At 34.9% G+C, this 17876-nt stretch overlaps 1 protein-coding gene across 1 annotated transcript; it reads right to left on the minus strand.

Annotated features, from left to right (window-relative positions):
* Positions 1 to 5297: 5297 nt before the first annotated feature.
* LOC142333944 (uncharacterized) lies at positions 5298 to 8482 on the minus strand. Its single transcript, XM_075381572.1, has 2 exons — positions 8451 to 8482; positions 5298 to 6386 (listed from the first exon to the last, which is right to left on the minus strand). Exon 2 carries the CDS (start codon positions 6326 to 6328, stop codon positions 5519 to 5521), a length of 810 nt encoding a protein of 269 aa, XP_075237687.1. The 5' UTR covers positions 6329 to 6386; positions 8451 to 8482; the 3' UTR covers positions 5298 to 5518.
* Between the last annotated feature and the right edge of the window lie 9394 nt (positions 8483 to 17876).

Here is a 17876-nt window from a genome sequence, read left to right on the forward strand (position 1 = left end):
TGAAAAATCTGCAGTAAAAACCAATAAATTAACGAAAAACAAACCTTTTCTTTTCCTGTTTGATATAAAATAACTTCGTTAAATTTGTATGTGTTTATTTAAACACATAAATGCGTTTAGAAAAACAAAGAAAATCTCAGGATTCCCTTCATAAGCTGTCCTAGGGCATACTTCTGTGATGCGTTTAACAGTTTGATTTTCACCACACTCACAAAGGGGCGTCGGTGTATTATATATATATATATATATATATATATATAATAATATTAAGATAATATGTAAAGATTTAAAATAAATTAAACGATTTGAAAATACTTAGTTTTTTTTTTTTTTTATGCTTTTACGGCCAACATGGGACCGCTTAAGTCAATTTTAGTTGGATCTTTTCTGAGAAAAGCGTGTTATTTTACTCTTCCGAGCTGCCCAGTATTTCTTCATCCGTTCAGATGTTGCTTTCTTTTCTTCATCCGTAAACACCCTCTTCGTTGTATTTTGTCGTTTGTCTGTCTTTTGTTTAAATCTATAAAAAACTTATAGTTTTATATAACTAATATTATTAAGAAAATTTTGTCACTTTAACATGATTATCCGTTCGTTGAAAGCTAATGTACTTATCGTTTCGTATCAGGCGGGTTGAAAGAAAAACCTAAATATATAAAATCAGAAAGCGATTTAAATTACTATAACGTTTATCTAATTATTAATTATCGGTTAATCGTTTTTAATTAGTTGTAGGGATTAAAAATAAATAAATATTAAACGCCGGCTATTAATATTAATTAATTATCGGCATTATACGTACGATTAACGATTTTTAATTTATAATTAACGATTAATCCGATTACCAGATTAAGTTATTATCGTTTTCATTTAATTTACTTAATTCATAAATTAAAAAAATACGTAATAAAAATGGCTGTAAAAAGACTTAAACTCGTAACAATTTTTAGTAAGCCAGTAATAATAATAATTTAGCGAAAAGAAAGGGTGAACCGGCAACAAATGTTACGGAAAATTAAATTGTAGAACGGTTGAAAAAAAAAAATAGCCTTTCTATGCCGTCTGTATCGTGCAAATATTAACCTACAACTTATTATAATAAATCATAACATTCACAACTCGATACGATAAAAACACTGTACGTCATGAAATAACGATAATATGTTTTTTTCTTGCCCGAAAGAGCAACTCTCACTTAGAACCAGGAAAATAGACAAACGAAATAATATGTCAGATATATATCCGCATGCAGACATTTACTTCTTAATAATATCAAATCCGATGAATTAAACGGTCATTGTCGGCCGTGAAACAAGATTTTGTTCTATCAATTCAGCGGACATTTCCGCTTGTCCAGATCAAAATCTATCACGTACAACCGTAGCCGTTCAAGGGGTGGGTGAATCGAGATTTGTTTCACACGTGACGTACGATTTTTCACTATCGCATTTCAAATCTAAATCGGTTGATGTTTTAAGCGTCGTGACGATCTGCGGTCGGTTTTCCAGATTTTCAATCGATAACGCAAAGCCCGTCGAATAAATACCCTGTACAGAAGACCGGCAGTCAAGCAGTAAAGTAGAAGTTATTTATTTTTAGAAACGACCTTCTTTAGGTTTGTTTTCGGGTAAATTTAATTTTATTTGAAAATCGTTCTTTAATATCGATATATCAGAATTTATTCCGCGTAAAATTTATATAGTTATCTGTATATCAGGCGCTGATGTAATTTAAATTTGATCAAGTAGGAGAGAGATACGGACGTTATAGGTTCCATACCTCCAAATTGAACTCAAACAGTAGATACATTTATTCTCATAATTTAATTCCCTTAGGATATTTTCTGATGCCTTTGGTGTTATTCAAACCCCCGATAAGGGGTAACGGTAAAAAAACGCTTTTTTCTTGTTTGCCCGTCGTAGAATCAGTCATTTTTTTTTTTACCGGTTAGTTTGATCTATTCGGGCGATTTCATTCAGGGATGGGAAATAATAGACCCGGTTTTTTTTGTTTCGTTTTTCATCGGCTATCAATTTATTAGAGATATTCTGCTAGAATTTCTATGAAATTTTGTACGATAACTTCTGAATACGAGTCATTAGTACCCTCAAAACTTTGGTAACGATTTACCACGTAGGTGGAAAGATACGGTCACCGTATTCCAGTATCTCAAAATTTTACTCGACGAGGGGAATAATTTTTTTAAATTATTTAATTGCACGCTTAAATATTTTAACGTTCCGCTTGATTTTCCTGGTAAGCGGTAGTTTTTTTGAAGGAGAGGCCCTCGATATCTTTTCCGGTCAAGTCGTCAGAATTATACAAATTTTTTTAAATTAATTTCATCGATTTAAAATGAAATCTTTTGTGTTGTAGGTTTCATTATTACCTCGTGTTTCAACAGTTATTTATTAATGAACTAGAAAGGGTCTAATGGTCCGCATTAAAAAAAAATTCTTTTACTCCTCAAATATTTTAATAATAAATATATTTTCAAATAAAATCATTAAAAAAACAGTCGGGCTAGAAGAGGACAGAGATCAAATTAAAAAAATTATCCACTCTGCCGATGTCTGTGGCGACGTAGTAGTTTCTCCGCCTTTCATCCGAAGGTTCTCAGTTCGAATTTCGGTCACGCATCCCATTTTTCATACGCTAAACATTTTCATTCTAATAGGGCCTAAGGACCAGAACAGTCGATGCTCGTCATATTAAAAAAAATTTTGTTTTTTTTTATAATTTTGAATATTTTTAAATACACCCTGTTCCAAACTTCATCATAAAATTTGTGAAAATTTATTTTTTTTTGTGTCTCTGTAGTAACAGATAATTCGGTTGAATTTTAAAAAAATAAATAAATTCGGTCATATTTGCAAAATATTAAAATATACCATCTATTTTATTATTATTATTATCATTTTTTGTCTCTTTTCCTTCGGACCAGACCTAGTTTGTTATGAATACAATTCCAAGGTAAATTCAGGAGGAATTCCTCACTACTGTATTTCTTTCGCCATCTTCATACATATAATTCTAACCAAAATCTTTGATATTGAGTGCTACGTCCGTTCGTTCTGCAGCATAGCCCGATGATTATAGCCGGGGTAAGCGTGGCGAATTCTCTCAGGCATGCTTAAATGTGCTGCAACAACCGGTCGCAGTCGAACGCAATGTTTTCTGCACTGTCTTCCCTCCTGTAATAATCACGGTCGGCCGAGGGTCACAATGCCGGTGCTTTCAAGCAACGCTGACCGGCAAAGAAATGAGACAATCGGTATCCCATTTCGCCAGCATCTCTGGAGGTCCGGGATCAACCTATAGGTCCATTTACCCTTCGTCCGTTGATTTTGTATTTTATTATTTTAATTTGTAATAACCGATACGCAGGAGTAAATTTTTATTACTTATATAATTTTTACTATATTTAGTGAATATGTAATAAAAGGTTTCAGCTAGTAAGCGATACGAAATATAAAAAAAACCTTCAGATCGGATGGATTTTCACGGTACTTGAGCAGTTATTGTCATCTATTATATACGACGGTAAGTCAATTATTATCTGCAATTTAGTTATATTTTTGTTTACGTCGGTAGAAATGTCGTGTTGCGTAGATGACGCGTGCGTTGTTTAATTGTCGCTATGTCTGTGCAGGTTTGATGCTGTTAGGTCAGTTCCATTATCGATGTCCTAGCACCGTTAACTATTGCCGCTCCGGTTTCTGTTTGCACCAAAGAAGAGCGACGTTCAACGATCCGTTTTTTGCGGTCGGAAGATGTATCAGGGCCGAAATTCGCCGAAGACTTTCGGTACAGTACGGGAACGGTTTGTTGCCGCGACGGAGCGTCTACGAACGGATTGAAAATTTCAAAAACAGTCGCACAAGTGTTACGCACGACGAAGCAGCCGGACGACCGTTTACCGCCACAATCGAGGAAAACATTGAGCGTGCACGTGACACGGTCTTCTTAGACAGACGAGTAACTATCGATGAAGTCGCACATCGTCTGCAAATCAGTTGCGGTTCTGCCTACGAAATCATTCGTAACAGACTTGGGTTTCATAAAGTCTGTGCAAGACGGGTCCCAAAAGAACTCGCACGGTCGCATAAACAAACGCGCTTGGACATCTGCCAAAAACATTTGAATCGCTACGGTAACGAACGGGACGTCTTTTTAGACGGAATCATTGCCGGTGACGAAACACGGATTCTTCGTTACGAGCCGGAGAGTAAACGGCAGAGTATGGAATGGAAACGTCCAAATTCGCCCTGTAAAAAAAAGTTCAAGACCTGACCGTCGCAGGAAAACTAAGGCTTACGGTTTTTTGGGACTCACAAGGCCCGGTACTGGAACACTATGAGGAAAGGGGCGCGACAGTAAACAATGCGCGTTACAGTGAAATGTTTACTGCCGAGCTGAAGCTGCGATTCGAAGCAAACACCGAGGACTGCTGTCGAAAGGTGTTGCGTTTTTGCACGACAATTTCCGTCCACATACTGCTGCCCGCACTGCTGAAACGCTCCAGAAATTCGACTTTGAAGTACCGGCTCGTCCGTTTAGTCCTGATCTTGCCCCTTCTGACTACCGCTTGTTTGGTCCACTCAAAGAGGCATTAAGTGGCCGTCGATTTACCTCGGACGAAACGGTGAAAGAAGCGGTGCATTCCTGGCTCGCAGCTCGACCGAAAACCTTCTTTTATGAGGGCATCAGGAAGCTTGTGCGACGATGGACCGAGTGCGTTAAAACACAAGGGGACGATGTTGAAAAATGATGTACATGTAAGTTTCCTATTTGTATCGCAATAAAATTTATAACTATATTGCCGATAGTAATTGACTTACCCTCGTAGTTTTTGAGTTTTGAAACGGTTTTACATTCTGTAAGTAAAGATAATCGTTGAAGTGTTTATAGGAAAAATATTTACCTTGTTAAGAAAAAAGGACTCGTTTAGAGTTAACACGAACGAATCCGTCGCAGATCACATCGGTAATAAAATCATTGGATATTCAGGAATATTAAAAAATAACTTTTCATTGATCCCATTTAATGAGATAATAATAATTTTTAGTAAGAAACTAGGTACGACTTTGCATAACACTGATTGTTAGGAAAACAATGATTTTTTTTTAATTTCAAAAAGTAAACAGTTTTCTATGTGAAGAAAGAGGTGTATAGAAATTTTTAATTATATTTACTACGAAAAATGAGTTTTAAAAATGAAATTAAACACAGGATGAAGGAAAGAGGATGTGAAAATATAATTAGATAAAAATATTATTAGTGAGCGTAATCGAATATTTATTATCTGATTGAAATTGAGTGGATACATCGTCATATCAGTATTTATAATCGCACTTTATTACTATATCATACACTCTAAAAAATAAAGCAAAGTTTTGGCATTGTTACTGGCCGATCAGTTTTTTGGATTCGTAAAAGTCGGTGGTTCAATGTACGGAGGATTTGTAGAACCTACGGTTGATAAATAGGATTATTTCCTCCAGTAACTACTTTAAAGTCATGGACGACTAATACAATAATTATAACAAAATTTATCTAAGGTAAGCGAAGGGAATTCCAGATATTTAGGTCGATCAACGGCCAGAATCTTAACTCCAGGCTGTTGTGATGGTGGCAATGATTCCGGTTTTTTTGGTGGAACAATAACCTGAATGATAAATCCTGGCTGTTGTGATGGCGGCAACGATTCCGGTTTTTTCGGTGGAACAAAACCAGGAATCTTAACTCCTGGCTGTTCTGTTTGTGACCGCAATTCTGTTTTTTTTGGCGGAACAAAACCCAGACTAATAACTCCTGGCTGTTGAGATGGTGGCCACAGTTCTTTATAATTTCCCTCCTTATAGGAGGGAGATACTGGCAATGGATATTCAACTGGAAATCTATTCACACAAGGAATTGCAGGCGGTTCAGGTGGTGATGACAATTCCTTTTTTGGAACAACTGTTTCGGTACCTCCTGGCTGTCGAGATGGTTGGAACGACTGAGTTTCTTTAGTTGAAACAACAGCCGGCTGACTGGAAACTACATTTTGTCCGGCTCGTCGCAAAAAACTTAGATCAATATTTTCAAGATCTGGAATTCCCGGGACAATTTTAGGTTCATATTCGGTCAATGGATGTAGATATTCCAAGAATTTTCGTTTACTAAACGACGACTCGGAATCATTGTTGTCAAACGTGTCTCTAGTTTTCTCTCCATTATAAAACCTTTTGCCCTGCCGTAGTTCAGATTTCGGTATAAAGTGTACGTTTTTATGATCGTACACTTTATCGTCGGATATATTACCATCCTCTAAATTATCCATCATATTACGGTTTTGACCTGAAGAAGGACATTTTCTTGCTCTTTGTATCCGTTGTAAACTACTGTAAGAAAAAAAAAATATATGTATAATAATATATAATTTCTTACGTATATCTATATACTAAAAAAAAATTTTTTTTGTTTTTGTTTTGATAAGACTTGTTAAGAATAGTTTTTACCACGATATTTTTATTCATTAAACTAAGAGATCGAGTGCAATTATGATTTAATTTGGACCTGTGATTGATCCATGATATACGAGCACCTAAATTTAAATAATTTAAATTTATAATAATAAATTTAATAATAATTAATAATTTATTATTAAATTAATAATTTAATTAATTAATATAACACGGATTTTTTCTGATACGCGGCTTACACGCACGACTGAATTTCAAATATTTATCATTTTATTTAAATATAATATTTTTTGTTAATTTAATTCAACGATTCTTACTAAAGCGCGGGCTCATACCGTATTTCATTTGCGCGGGTGTGGCGGTACTAGCGGCCACTTTAAATATTATTCATTTATTTAATTCTATCGCTCACCTGTGATGTTACACAGCAGACGACTACAACAGCTGTACGTCAACGCTATACTAGCGCTCCTTATGGTGAAAGGGAGTATTAATGACGCAGTATACCCTCTAAACAACTTTATTTAGAGCATCTTTTGGGGTGGGGGAGCGATTTTTCAACATTTTTCTTTGGAAATATTATTTTTTAATTTACAAATGCGCCTAATAAAATTAAGACCTTAATTAGGCGAAATCTCGAGATACTGAGGGTGACCTTGCTCAATAGCCTTAATCTCTCGACCTTTTAAGTTGAAAATTTAATAGCGCCAATGCTTCAATTATAGATGTAATCTGACCAAGTACGGTCAAAATCGGTTGAGTAATTCTGGAGATGCGAGGTGATTAAGAAGGCGACACCGATCATACACACGAACAACCGGAAAATTTCCGTCCGATTTTGGGGTTTTTCGGTTTCATTAGGTATCAAAACGTAAAGATTCGGTGGAAACCGCGTATTCCGAAGTTGGACCGATCGCAATACTGTTCCTTTTAAAGGTATAGCTTTATTATAGCGTTAGACAGGAAAGTAATAAAAACGTAACGATGCGGATAAATTTTCCTTGACCAAAATTAATGAAAATGTAATCGATAACGAAGTAAAAAGAATATTTCTCCTTGTTGAAGAAAGCGTAGCCCATAACCTTGTCCGTTAACGCCTCCGCCCATCCAGTCCTGCTTTTCTTGTCTAACCGGGATTTTTTCTTCCTTTTTATCAGTCAGACGGAAAGAAATGTTTAAAAGATACTGGGTCGTCTATAATTTTAAGCGAAGGTGAATTTATAGCCGGTTGATCCCAACTTTTTCACATACCTCCACACTCCCACCTCAGGGAAAATGTCGTTAAGCGTTAGGAAATTATTTTTATTGAAGGTAGCGTCTTGTGACGTACGTTATGCTTTACCGAAGAGCGATCTTGAAAATCGGTGTCACCATGCACTATCATCCTACTTAAAGCCCGAGCTCGGAAGATCAGCCACCTATTCAGTCGTTTCTATATAGTAACAAAATTGGAAAAAAGGCGATTCCAGGAAAGGCAGTATATTATAATAATAATTTAATTAACTTTTTTTTTGTGCGGCTGTGAAAAATCAAGAAAATTACTGTCTAATTTAACAGCATAGTTCTGTAGTAAAAATACGCGTTCTATTTTTAAAATTGAGATAAGCGAACTTAATTATTTTTGTGAAGATCGAATTTCTTTCAACCGTGTTTTTTCTTTGGATTTAATTACACTTATTTTCTAAAATATTTCTTCGACGGTATTATTTCATTTTATTTATTAGTAATTTAGTAAATTAATTTAACGCCAGAATTATAAAAAAAATATGCGCGTATTTCGATCCAAATTTATTGAGCATCGACAACAATTTTTACAGAGACTGCTGGAGAAGCAGAATTCTGGGCGAAAATTTTCGTCAACTGTATTTCTAAAACGAAGAATTGCTGGACGCATTTCTTCATAAACTTTTCTTAAAATTGTTTTCATTTCCGCGAATAACATTATGTACGGAAAAAAAATAACATTATACAAAATTTACAAACCTCGCTGGATGAAACTTTACATTTGAGCTCTTTCTTTGAGATTGATGAAGTGAAATATCGTTAAAATAATTATTATCTGTAAAAATAAAGTAACGTTTATTCGTACAATGTAAGTTGTACATTTTAAACTAATATTTCTAATAAAATTTAAAACTCGCTTATTTCATGTTGAATTTAACTTATCGTTCTAAAAATAAACTAAATTAAGTGAAAGTTAAATCGGAAGTAAAAAAGTCGAATAAAATTTTACATGTAATTTTCAATCGACAATAAATAAATATTATTATTAAACACGGAATAATTAATCGTATCGATTAATGAAGATTTAGCGCAAATCAAAATCGATCTTACTACGTAAGCGATAACGATGATGCAGGACATCATCGATCTATACCGAGGTGGTACCGATCGAGTGACAATAAGAACAGCAATTCACGAAAAAAGGATTCAGAATTAATAGTCATTTTGAGAAACGAAACGGAAAAATATCGATGGGAAAAAGGTATTTTGAAAAGATAAAAATATTCTCGATCGGCTAGAAGGATTCCGTTCGATCGGTAAAAAAGTTACCTCAAATTCATCGTCTGATAGATAATAATTTTTAAATCAACCGGTACGGAAGACGGAAGAGCGGATATAGAAAATTATCAGAATTTGATGAAAGCGATGCGGAAAAGTAAAACATATTGATCCGAGATCTTACCCCTTGTAGAAATAGTCCTTAGCCAAGGATCGTTAAGGAATAAGTAGAAACAAGGAATGGAAGAGGAAAAAGAAGAATCGGTACGCTTACAGAGATTAGAAAGGGAAATGAAGATATACTCAGGATGAAAGAAAATATAGAACGTTCGATTAAAAACTCTAGAAAGACAGATCTTTTTTTCTTTGTAAAGAATGGTGATTGCACGAGCGCAACGAACATATAGATGCACGTTAATATATATATAACGACTAACTTAACTTTACAGCTAATCTAAACTAACTCGAATTAACTTAACTTTAACTAACTTAACAACTAATTAACTTTTAACACAGGTGTTTCTTAAAGTTAATCTTTTTGTACTTTCGATGGCTAGCCAACATCATCGGAGTTTGATTGGAAAAAAGAACAATAATGCTATCGATATTATCGACTTTATAAGAAAATTGTCTTACGAGAAGGGAAACAAAATGCAAGGAAAAGGTAGTCGAAGAAGAATGCAATGTTATCGAGGATCTAAAAAGGAAAGGGCAGTACGACACGGTGCACAGGAAGGTGATGAATAACATGGAATAAACGGAAACGAATGATAAACTTAGAGAAATTGAGGATAAAGGTGGTTAAAAGCTACGTGAGAGATAGAAGTAAGAATACGCGAGGATTTGCATATGACAAGAGAGGTGTGCACCAAACATAGAAAAGGAACGGCAGGCAACCGAAGAGGATAAAGGACTACCGATATTAAAATGCGAAGTATAAAATTTAATTAGAGAGATAAAGCAAAAATAATGATTAGAAGGGAATTTTATAAATCTTAAATGAGGAAGGAGTGAAGGAAATAAAACTGTGTAATAGGGATGGCCTGAAGACTTTGTGAGAACAGTAATGATACCGATTCCGAAGAAAACCGGTAAGAGAAAATGTAAAAAACACGTATGAATAAATTTATTAGTCCGTGCCGCTAAAAGATTGTTAAGAGTCCTCAACCGGCGGACGGTAAAAATAATGAAAGAGAACGCAGGAGAGAAACAGATTGGTTTCAGGAAAGGAAAATTAACCGGAGGTCCCACCGGGCTACTAAGGACGGCTGAAGAGACACGAAGAATGTTAACCGATCGGGTGGATCTAAACAAGGTGTTACAAGGATGCAAAATTTAGGCGACGATGATGTCTTTCACCGACGCTTCAAAATTTACAAAGGAAAGGAATAAGTAAAGCGATGGAAGTAAATAGCAAATAGGATTTAGCGGTAAGGACAACCGAAGTAGAATATTACTGATATTTGGGTACTACGGCGATAGAGGTTTGGAGCAACTAATGTAAAAGAAACCTTCGATAAGAAGAGAAAAGTACTTTGTAGTAAAACAACGTAATTAAAAACGTCTGGGTATATAGAGTTACGGAAAAGTTTAACCGAACGGTACGTGTGGAGTGTTGCGTACGGTAATCAAGCGTGGACGGTAAGAAAGAGGGAAAGGAACAAGATCGAGGCTTTTCAGATACGGATACGGAGAAGAACGGATAAAGGAAAGCAAAAGTAACGAGCGACAAAAGAAAAAAAAATCGATTAGGAAACGGGGTTACAGGAAGCGGAATCGTCACAATCGCATCGGAGAATTCACTAGAAGGAGAAAAGAACCGAGGAAGAAGAAGGACGATGTTAATACGTGCGGTGAACATTGGAAACTACAAGGAGACGAAGGAGAATACTTCGGTTAGAAACGTAAAGGTGGTGTAAAGGACCTGCCGCTAGGCAGAACATCACCTGATGTTGTTGAAAATTGAAGATAGAGTAGCGAAAAAAGCTGACAACACAGGTGTAGGACTTTCCAGTCTCGCGACTTACACACCCAAACATATACAATTTAATTTAGTACGTCAGGCGCTGCACTAGCGTTCCTTGTACGATAGGCTATTGACGCAGTATACGTCACAAAATATCAGTAATTTACAGCATTTTTTAAGTAGGGGGGGGGGGGTGCGATTTTTCAAATCTTTTTTTGAAAATATTATGATTTTTTAATCGATAACAAATACGCCTAAGAAAAATGCTTAATTAGACGAAATCTGGAGATACTCAGGGTGACCTTCCTCTACAGCCTCACCGCTTTGACCTTTTTAGTCGAAAATGAAATGTCATCAATAACCCTTACGTACAAGTAATCTGACCGAGTTTAATAAAAATCGGTCGGTTAGTTGTGGAAGTATATGGTGATTTAGAGGCCTACATCCAACGCACACGTACAAACGAACATCCGGGAAATTTCCATCCGGTTTTTTGGTTTTGTCGCTTCCTTAGGTATCAAAACGCATGCTTAAATCGGACCGATTACAACACTATCTCTTCTATAAGTATACTTCTACTATAGAGCAAGACGGGAAGGTAAAACGAAACAAATTTAACATTTAAAAATTTAAACGGTTTAATGTAATTGTATACGTTATTTTTTTAAATAACTCACCTTCACTAACGGCAAATTCTAGTAAGAGAAATGTCGTAAGTAATCGTATTAACTTTCCAGCCATCTGTAAAAGTATAAAATTTATTTCATTTAAATATAGACGAAACATTTAATAAACAAGTAGTGACATTTCTATTTATTTTAACTTGTACTTAATTATCGAAAGTTTAAAATTATTCAATTCATCACGCGTTTCACGTAAAAATAAATTTCTTAACGGTATCAAATTCCATTAATTAATTAACGATTTAACACTCGGCTTTTGAAAAATCTTAATTTAAAACAAATTACATACGACCGAAAAATTTAGCGTTGTTGAAGTCCAAATCGACTATTCTTTTTTTTTGTCAGTAAGGTTTCATTCTTCTGGGACAAGGTTTTATTTTGTTCTTCTGTTTTGGGGTGATGTCCACTTTTGACTTCGATTTGTCTTGGAACGTTTAATATTTAAAAAAATACTTTTCTTTTAGTTTGTTTTCCGTGTAATATTTCATAATACGTTTCTACATTTTTCACCGCTAACGTCTTTTTTATATATTATTACAGGACTTTCCAAAAAGGAGTGTAATGTATTTAGGTTGTACGTACGTATGTATGTTTGTTTCACCGTAGCAAGTCAACGGCTGAACCGATTTAGGCGTGTGACCCCGCGATGAAATAGGCTACATATATATGTAACGATGGACACTTGCAGGTCGAAGCGAAAACTTCAACGAATCGAATCGATGAACTATTAACTGCGATTCTCTATCGCCGTACGAGCCGACTTTGAACTGGACGATTCGAATCGACGGAACGAATAGTATTACAAAAGTAATAGAATTAAATTTCGTTTACGTTAATATTAAATAAATTTCTGTTAATAATAACGGGCTTCCGGTGGGGACTGCGTGTGAGGCTAGAGCTGCGAGTTGATTCGAGAACCATGTGCGAGGCTAGACCGATCATCACCATCGACCGGTAAATAAACGGTTGTCCCTGGGGCGCTGTTTCGGGAGGTGAATTCGGGCGCTCTTATAATATCTCTGCAAACAATCGTCCGATTTTCAAAATTCAAACCGGACATTTCTTTAGGAGGTCGATGGCTAACTTTCAAAAGTTAGGTCGAACGCTAATTTTTGTACGCATCGGGTTCACTCTCGATCTAACCGGACATGGTTATTCGGAAATGTACGTCTTCGCAATCAATCTATATTTAAAAAAAAAAAAAGATATTATATAAGAAATTGTCACGCGCACTCACTTAAATTATCTTATATTAATTATCCTAAATTAAAGAGCAATATTTTTTTTTTGGCAGTCGCTTATTTAATTTTTAATATTTATCTCTTGTTTTAAAATAACTATTTAAAAAAAATTCAGACTGTTGAAGTATGCTGCTAGCGCAGAAGCTTTGGGTTTTAATAGTGGTTTTTACCAAATGAAATGAAAAGTCTTTTTTTTTCTTTTTTTTACGTAGAATAAAATTATTTACGGTGAAATTAATGTATTTTGGTAAATAAAGATAAAATATATTTTCTTACGTCTAGCAATGCGCAACGTAATGTACACGGTTGTACGGAATTAAAACAAAGAAGATATTTTTAGATACTATTATATCTTCGTTACGAAAATTGTTTATTTTAAAATATCTTAAATTTTTATATTTATCGAATCAAATAACTTTTTTAATACTCCTGACAAATGCTTATTGAAAATTTATCCACCGGAACAACAACGTATCAAGCCCGGTGGAAGTTTTGGAATTATTTTATACTGTCGCGTGTTCGCGGCTCGATCAAGATATTGACAGATTGACAATCGAAAATGTTTATACGATTACAATTTATCGGTTTAAAAACACAAGTAAAACAAGAAAAATCAATAATAATGACGATAATGAAAATAATAATAATAATAAAAATTCATTCGCAGATGGACGTCGGAATGACACGTCTTCCGCCGAAAGAAATAACAAAACCTGCGATCACGGGACCACCGACTGATGCGCGCATAAGGAATGTGTACCGTCTGAAAAAGCCAAATTCATCACTCCTTCGATTTTACTCGCATCTGGTTTTTATTTTATAGTAACCATCTATAAATTCTGTTATGCTGCTTTAACCGTGGTTTTCTCACGAATTCCGTTGATTTATTTAATCATTCGGCATATTTATCTATTCTAGACGCGACCTGTATAATTTAATTAATTGAATGATGCTTAAAAGCTCGTTTAAGATAACGAATTAAAAAGAAAACGAATCAAAAACATACAAAATATATGTTTGAAGAAAAGCAGATGAATAAAAAAATATATATAATCGTATTAAATTTGGAATAAATTACATAATTTCTAAATACTTACTTTTTTTTGACGGATAATAGTCGAACAAATTAAAAAATTGATTAAATTAAATAATACGTTTATTTATATTAAATAGAAAGGACGCTTTTTCTTTCTACTCGTAAAATGAATATTTAGTAATATATAACATATACTGTCGTTACAATTTAGCAATTTTCCACGATTACCCGCTGAAATCTGATGTACGTTTCGCATCTGCCTTGAAAGAAGATTCTGATTATAAAATAAAACAAAACAGCAACTCAAATTACCATAAAATTTATTTCGTTTCTAATCGCCTAAATATATTTAAATTTAGGATTAAAAACGATAAATAAACATTTAGGATTTTAATAAACATTAAATATGGTCTGTTAATATATTAATTAATCAATTATCGGGATTATTCGTTCGATTAATGTTACTTTATAATTATTTTTTTTTTAAAGTAACAAGAAAAAAATTATTATCGTTTTATGTCATTATCGTTTCCATTTTATTTACTTTTATTAAATAAAATGAAAAAAAGAAAATGTAATTTAAAAAAAGTAGTAAATACACTTAATAAACTGTAATAACCGTGTACCGGTGTTCTTTGGCGGTCGGGTTCAATTAACCACACGTTTCGAGAACGGTACCTGAGACTGTACAAGACTACACTTCATTTATATTCACACATCATCCTCTGAATACCTTACGGTGGTTCCAGAAGATAAACGGAAAAAGAAGAGTTAAAAAACGTAAAAAAAAACAAAAAAATTAGCACTGCTACACACATTTTACATAAACGTACAAGTACGAAAACGGCTTCGTATTTCAAAACCGAGGGAACATAGAAACAAAGGGAGATCTACGTAGTTACATAATTACCACTTTACATCCGATACATTAAATCGATTTTTTTTTCTTTTAAATACGAATACGGGAATGGGATACGCGAATTTAACGTAATATTTTACGAGAAAAACGTCGGCGAAAAGTTTTTTCTAGAGCACGTTTACGTTAAACGGTCATGCGATTACGGATGATACTGTAACGGTGATAATCTCAGATGGATTTTAGAGGGTCGTACAAAGCGTCCTCAGAAAGTGAACGTTCGTTCGGTCATCGTATTGTAGAGCCTTTTATTTCAGATGGAAATCTTACAGGAGACGCTTATCGTAACTCGTTTAAATTTTACCGAATTTTTAGGAAAATTTTGGGATAACAATCAAATAACTTACGGTTTCAGCAAGACGAGACGCCACCTTAATATTATCGAATTTTTAAATGAAAAATTTCCAGATCACGGATAGGTCGTAACGGAGCCGTAGAATGGCTGCCAGGTCTCCGGAGGTCTCTCCTCCGCGTTATTATTTTTGAGGTTTATTAAAATATAACGTATAAAAAACAAAACCTATAAAAATTAACCGTTTGAAACGGCATGTATATGACGAATCTGCACGAATACCGCCGATTCACATGAACAATAAGTTAACGGATATTACTTGAGGATAGCGGATCGCTCAGTTGTAGAGGGGGGAGCATTTTAAACATTGCTTGTAGATCAAAATGTATTGTTTAAAAAAAATTTAGGATCGTCACCTTTTAATTAAATTTTAAAGTTATACGTTGCGATTATTAAATAAATAATAACAATTGACGTAGCCTTTTCATTTGTAGTAGTGTTGTAAATCATCAGTTATCGAGTATTATTATTGTTATTACTGTTTGTAGCGTTAAATCCAACTTTAAGCGTTTAAAGTTTATCGTTATCGTATATAATTCTGAAGGTAATACAAAATAAAGAAGTAATACGGGACGTTTTACTTTGTTTTATTACAACCGCGATTTTTCCGTTTTAGCGATTTTGATTGCTCATAACTCAAAAAGTAGCGAAAACATTTATCGGGCAACGATTTAAGGCTTCGTCTTTCTCGTAAAGGTTTATATTAAAATCCTTTGATTTAATGTGGTGGATCAAAGATACGGCGGTCACCGTAAACTAGTAATTTTGTAACTTTTTTTTTTAAAGAGTTGGAGGAACCCAATTTACGGGCGCCTAAGCAGTGTCGGGCTCGCTAACAGGTTCCGCCAGTTATAACCAAGGGCGTATGTATACCTGCGCGCTACCGACTAAACCTCCACCCCTGGCTTCACCCTTCCTGGAACTCCTTATAAAAACATTACATCAGAAGAAGAAGGAACCGCCCACACACACGGTCATAACAATCCAACAATGTCACGCACCACACAAACACTACTGGAAGCAACACGTTCAGCACGTCAAATACATACGTCAAATTAACGCGTAATAACTTACAAAAAACAGGACACGCTACTAACATCCGCAACACCCACACGGCCGTCGAGACAAATCTTAAATAGTCACACCACTTACCAGTAGCCACCATCAGACGCACAGCAGAGTGTCTCCGGCCTCATCGGACCCAGGCGATCCCCACACTTACGGGGGGCTCCTTAGGGACTCAGCCGAGGACCTGTCCGCCCCCGCGCCATCCGGCGCCATTCTCATCTGCGGGATTCCTCATATAATTGGAGCTTCGTCATGACCGTCCTCAGGAATCTTTCCACCGTGCCTCACCTTGTAATAGGATTCGTAGGTTATTTTCAGGGCGAAACATGTGCTCACGTCCTTCGTCCACGTTCTTGAAATTAAACGAAGCCGTATTAAATTTCTCGGGACGTAAATTAAAGAATAAATTTAGTGTTTATTCAGATTTTTTCATCTGAAAATTTTAATTAAGTCCCAGAACGGTATTTAAAGTAGGTTACAAGGTAGATCTCAAAAACCTAGACGCCAAAAGAAAAAGAGAATAGAATAACTGCTTTTCAGATATTTCTTTATCTATTATAAACATAAAGGGACGTTTTCTTAGATGGCATATCGACGAATACGCGGTTGTGTCAGTCCATACCTAAACCTAAACGACAGTTTCTTGATAGGCATAACCGCTCGCATTTTCCCGTCGAACTCGATAAAACGTTAAGAGACTTTAATCGTGTAAATCGTGGCGACAGTTTATTTCGTACGGGAAAGGTGACTGCCGCGAGAAGAACCGTCAACGTAAAAAGGTACGGAAAGGAAACAATAACGTTACGGCCTGTGTAAAACTACCGGATTGATGTGCGCTTTAACCCTAGGACTACTAAGCTTTTTTTTGTTATAATCACTACCAAGGGGCGGTTCCTAGAGCCCGCAGCAGTCAGGTTTCATTGATACCGATAAAATACAAACTATTAAGAATTATTAAAAAGTACAAATCCAACTTACCGGCAATTAATTTTGACTTGTCGATAAATTTTCAGTCCTTAGATCACCGTCAGGTGATTAAAATATCATTGTAAAATAAAGTTAAAGAATTAAAATATTAAGCGATCGTGACCGATTACTAGTTATCAGTATACCGTTCGAAACTTACAGCGTAATCTGGTGGAACAAAATAAAATCAACGAGAACCATGTACGAATAAATTTTATTTGAATTATTATCTCTTTGTATTTACGTGTAGGGCGTGTTTAAACGATTTATCGCTTTTAAAAAATGTTTGCTCGTTAATTAGATTTTTATGTTTACTGTAAATTTGATATTTTTGTAAATTAGATGTATTATGATAATTATAAGATACGCTTAACATTTTGTATGTATGACCGTTATCTAATAAATGTTTACCGAAGTTAGAATTTTTTGGTTTATCCGTGTTCTTTTGCACGTATACAGAATTTACGATCGGTCATACCGATATATACATCATGTTAAAAACTTCACAACCTAAACTATATACCCCCTTGTTTATCAAGATTGGAATCATTATTATATGATACCTTATTATACTCGTAATTATTATTTGTAACATATGCAGGTGTTATGTTAATTCTTTTATACGCTTTTCAATTCCTAGACTAAATGGAGTACGAGGTGGTGAGAAAAGTAAGGAGAT

The sequence above is a fragment of the Lycorma delicatula genome, chromosome 13 (assembly GCF_047948215.1).
Source record: "Lycorma delicatula isolate Av1 chromosome 13, ASM4794821v1, whole genome shotgun sequence".
Lineage (NCBI taxonomy): Eukaryota > Metazoa > Arthropoda > Insecta > Hemiptera > Fulgoridae > Lycorma > Lycorma delicatula.